The sequence below is a fragment of the Brassica napus genome, chromosome C8 (genome assembly GCF_020379485.1).
Source record: "Brassica napus cultivar Da-Ae chromosome C8, Da-Ae, whole genome shotgun sequence".
Classification (NCBI taxonomy): domain Eukaryota; kingdom Viridiplantae; phylum Streptophyta; class Magnoliopsida; order Brassicales; family Brassicaceae; genus Brassica; species Brassica napus.
In genome coordinates, this window is record NC_063451.1 from 14,655,804 (window position 1) to 14,659,014 (window position 3,211).

The following is a 3,211-nucleotide window of genomic DNA, read 5'->3' on the forward strand; positions in this document are numbered from 1 at the left end:
ATCGGGAAAATTTGAGTATCTCCATTTTTGAGCTATGACAGCTTAAGGGCAGAAGGGGAAAGGTGCAAACCGACCAAGGAGCAAGTATATAAGGAGTCCTAGGCGAGAGGCAAAGGGAGGGTCGAGACACAGCAAAAAACTTAGCACTTAGAGCGATTTAGACAATTTTCCGTTTTTGTTATTCGAGCTGCGACTCCATTAGGTTTAGCGGCTTTAGGGTTTTAGAACTAGGAATCTCGCCGACAGCTCTCGCAGCCTAGGCACTTACCTTGTTGTAATGCTCAAACGTGAATTCGGAATAAGATCTTCTTTGCTCTCTTTTCGATTTCTCATATTTATCGTTTTTATTTCGTGTTATGATTGCTTGGCGTGTGGTATTAGCAGATATCCGGGACCTCTCGAAAACTAGGGTTCTCCTACTTTCCTTATTTAAACGGAAATCGACAGTGTGAATTTCGGTTCCCACAAATCCCAGCCTGCAACATTTGGTATCAGAGGTTAAGGCTCCTGAATAATCGGTTGTTTCTTGTCCTTAGATAATTTGCATCTCGTTTTTGTGATCATTCTTTTGCATTAGAAATAAAAAAAAAATTGTCCTTGCTGTTCTTGCGGTTTTTGATTGTTCATCCTAGCATTTTCCTAGATCATTTTCGTGGGTTGAAAGAGTTGTCAATCTCTTTGTCCTGATTGATTGACCAGCTTTCCATATTTGGAGGTCGATTGGTCGATTAGCATTAATTCTGATTGGTAGTTGTTCAAATCACTTAGATTGATTAGCTTTCCATTTAAGTTGATTGTTCTTATTAGTATAGCATTTAATTCAGATTGTCAATCATATTTATATATATATATATGTATCTTTCAACTTAATTTTGATTTCAAATTGCATTTGACTTTGCACTTTCCTTTTTCTGTTTCCTTTGATTGATTCGAATTTCTTTTCAAAACCTTAAAAAAAAAAAAATTCACTTTCCTTTTTAACTTAGAATCAAGTTTCAATTTTTATTTAAAAAAAAAAGAAATCTTTCAATCTATTTTCAAACTTGATATGCATTTAGTTTCTACTTTCCTATTTTTTTTTTATTGATCTGATTTCAATTTCAAACTTTTCAAAAAAAAAAAAAAAAAAAAAAATCCAACTTTCCTTTTTTAAAGTTATTTCGAATTCCAATTGTTTTAAGTTTCTTTTTTAAAAATATACCATTTGCATTTACTCTTGATTGCTTTTTTTTTTTTTTAAGTATAGAATCATCTTTGTTTCTTTACTTCTTTCTTTTCTATTTTCTTTTGCGGTTGATCTCTTTTCTTTCTTGTATACAGGAGAGACATGGGAGACATCAATGCTAATGATGTTCCAAACCAAGCTAACATCAATGCTCAGCTACTAGCCGGCCAAGCCCAACTGACGGCCACTATGAATGCAGTAACCGAGCAGCTGGCTCGACTGGAACACGGGAACCGTCCCAATGGCTTGCGTCCTAGGAGAAGGAATCACCCTTATCTGGAGGATCCACAGCTACATTCTGATGAGGACAGCTCCGATTCTGAACCACCCAATCGAGAAGAACCTCGACCTGTCCAAGCTGAACGAGAGGGTCGACGAGAACATAGAATCCAAGGAGATGGAAGTCCGATCAGGAGGAGGTGCCGAGAGGATGAAGTTCCATGGAAAGGAGGAAAAGACCTCAAACTTAACCCGGCCACGTTTGCTGGAAAGGTTAACCCAGATGCCTATGTTGGATGGGAGAGGCGCATGGAGTACATCTTCGAGTACTACAACTACTCCGAGGCCAGGAAGATAGCCTTAGCCGCGGCCCAACTGACTGACAATGCTCTCTCCTGGTGGGATAGAGAAATGTCTGAGGCTGGCCGAGTCTATCGAGTTGAGGCTTGGGAAGATATGCGATCCAAGCTTCGCACAAGGTATGTTCCGGCTTATTATCAACGGGACTTACAAAAATGTTTTCGTAAATTGTCTCAGGGAACCCGGACAGTAGAGGAGTACTGCGAGGAGTTTGAGTCCCTCAGGAACAAACTCAAGACGCGTGAGACTCAGGACACGCTGATGGCACAGTTCATGGACGGTCTGCAAGATCGCATCGCCCGAAAGGTGGAGCGCCAGCAGTACGAGACCTTCCATGACCTGCTCCACTTTGCCATTCAAGCCGAGCAGCACATTAAAAGGAAGAATGAGTCAACGGCCAAGGGCAAGGGTACTTGGACGCAACTGGCTTCCAAAGGTGTTTACAAGGGCAAATCCATCGAGGTGGAGAACCGGTTCAAGAAGAACCAAGCTGAGCAGTCTAAAACCGGTCTATCCGACCAAGGTAAGAACCAAGCTCAAAATCAACGGACCCGTGACATTACTTGTTTTAAATGTCGGGGAAAGGGGCACTACGCGAGAAATTTCCCAAACAAACGTGTGATGGTCCTCAAGGCTGATGGTGAATATGAATCCCAAGACGAGGCCGAGGTCGAGCCCTTAGTGTCTTATGAAGAGGTGGTCGATTATGCTGAAACCAGAGAACTATTAGTGACCAGACGTTCACTCAGTGCCCTCTTCGACCCTGAAACCATCCAAAGAGAAAACATCTTTCATACAAGATGTAGTGTGGAACAAAAGGTATTTAGCCTGATCATAGATGGTGGTTCTTGTACTAACGTGGCTAGCAAGTATCTCGTTGATAAGCTAGGTCTGATAAAGACGCCCCATCCGCGGCCATACCGACATAAGTAGCTCAATGATGAGACTGACCTCAAGATAGCCAAGCAAGTTGTTGTGTCTTTCAGTATTGGCAAGTATCATGACCAGGTCAAGTGTGATGCTGTGCCCATGCAAGCCGGCCACATACTCCTAGGGCGGCCGTGGCAGTTCGACAAAGAGACCATTCAGTATTGCCGAACCAATGTCTATAGCTTCAGCCACAACAATAAAAAGCACAGCCTGGCACCTCTAAGTCCTCAAGAGGTTTACGAAATGCATCAGGCCATGGACCATTCCAGCAAGGTAAGTAAGACTAACATGTATCTCACTTCCAGTCAAGTAGTTAAGTCTTTATACCATGAAACGCAGGTGCTACTAATGGTCTTTAGGGAAGGTTGTTTTGCAGGTATTGAGGCCCAAGAATTACCAGCTGAAGTACAAGGCCTCATGGAGCAGTATAAGGACGTCTTTCCTGATGAGATCCCAGCCGGCTTACCCCCTATCTGA

General features: G+C 42.4%; 1 protein-coding gene across 1 annotated transcript; it reads left to right on the forward strand.

The window, feature by feature from the left end:
• Positions 1 to 1,327: 1,327 nt before the first annotated feature.
• Positions 1,328 to 3,211, forward strand: LOC106421545. The gene is made up of 3 exons (XM_013862378.1): positions 1,328 to 2,673; positions 2,791 to 3,007; positions 3,074 to 3,211. The coding sequence occupies exons 1-3, from the start codon at positions 1,328 to 1,330 to the stop codon at positions 3,209 to 3,211; spliced, it is 1,701 nt and encodes a 566-aa protein (XP_013717832.1).

Excerpts from the sequence above, each read along its gene's own strand:
- LOC106421545 (XM_013862378.1), top strand. The coding sequence starts at position 1,328 with ATGGGAGACATCAATGCTAATGATGTTCCAAACCAAGCTAACATCAAT. Across the intron at positions 2,674-2,790 it reads TGTACTAACGTGGCTAGCAA|TATTGGCAAGTATCATGACC; the intron begins GTATCTCGTTGA and ends TGTGTCTTTCAG. Across the intron at positions 3,008-3,073 it reads CCATGGACCATTCCAGCAAG|GTGCTACTAATGGTCTTTAG; the intron begins GTAAGTAAGACT and ends CATGAAACGCAG.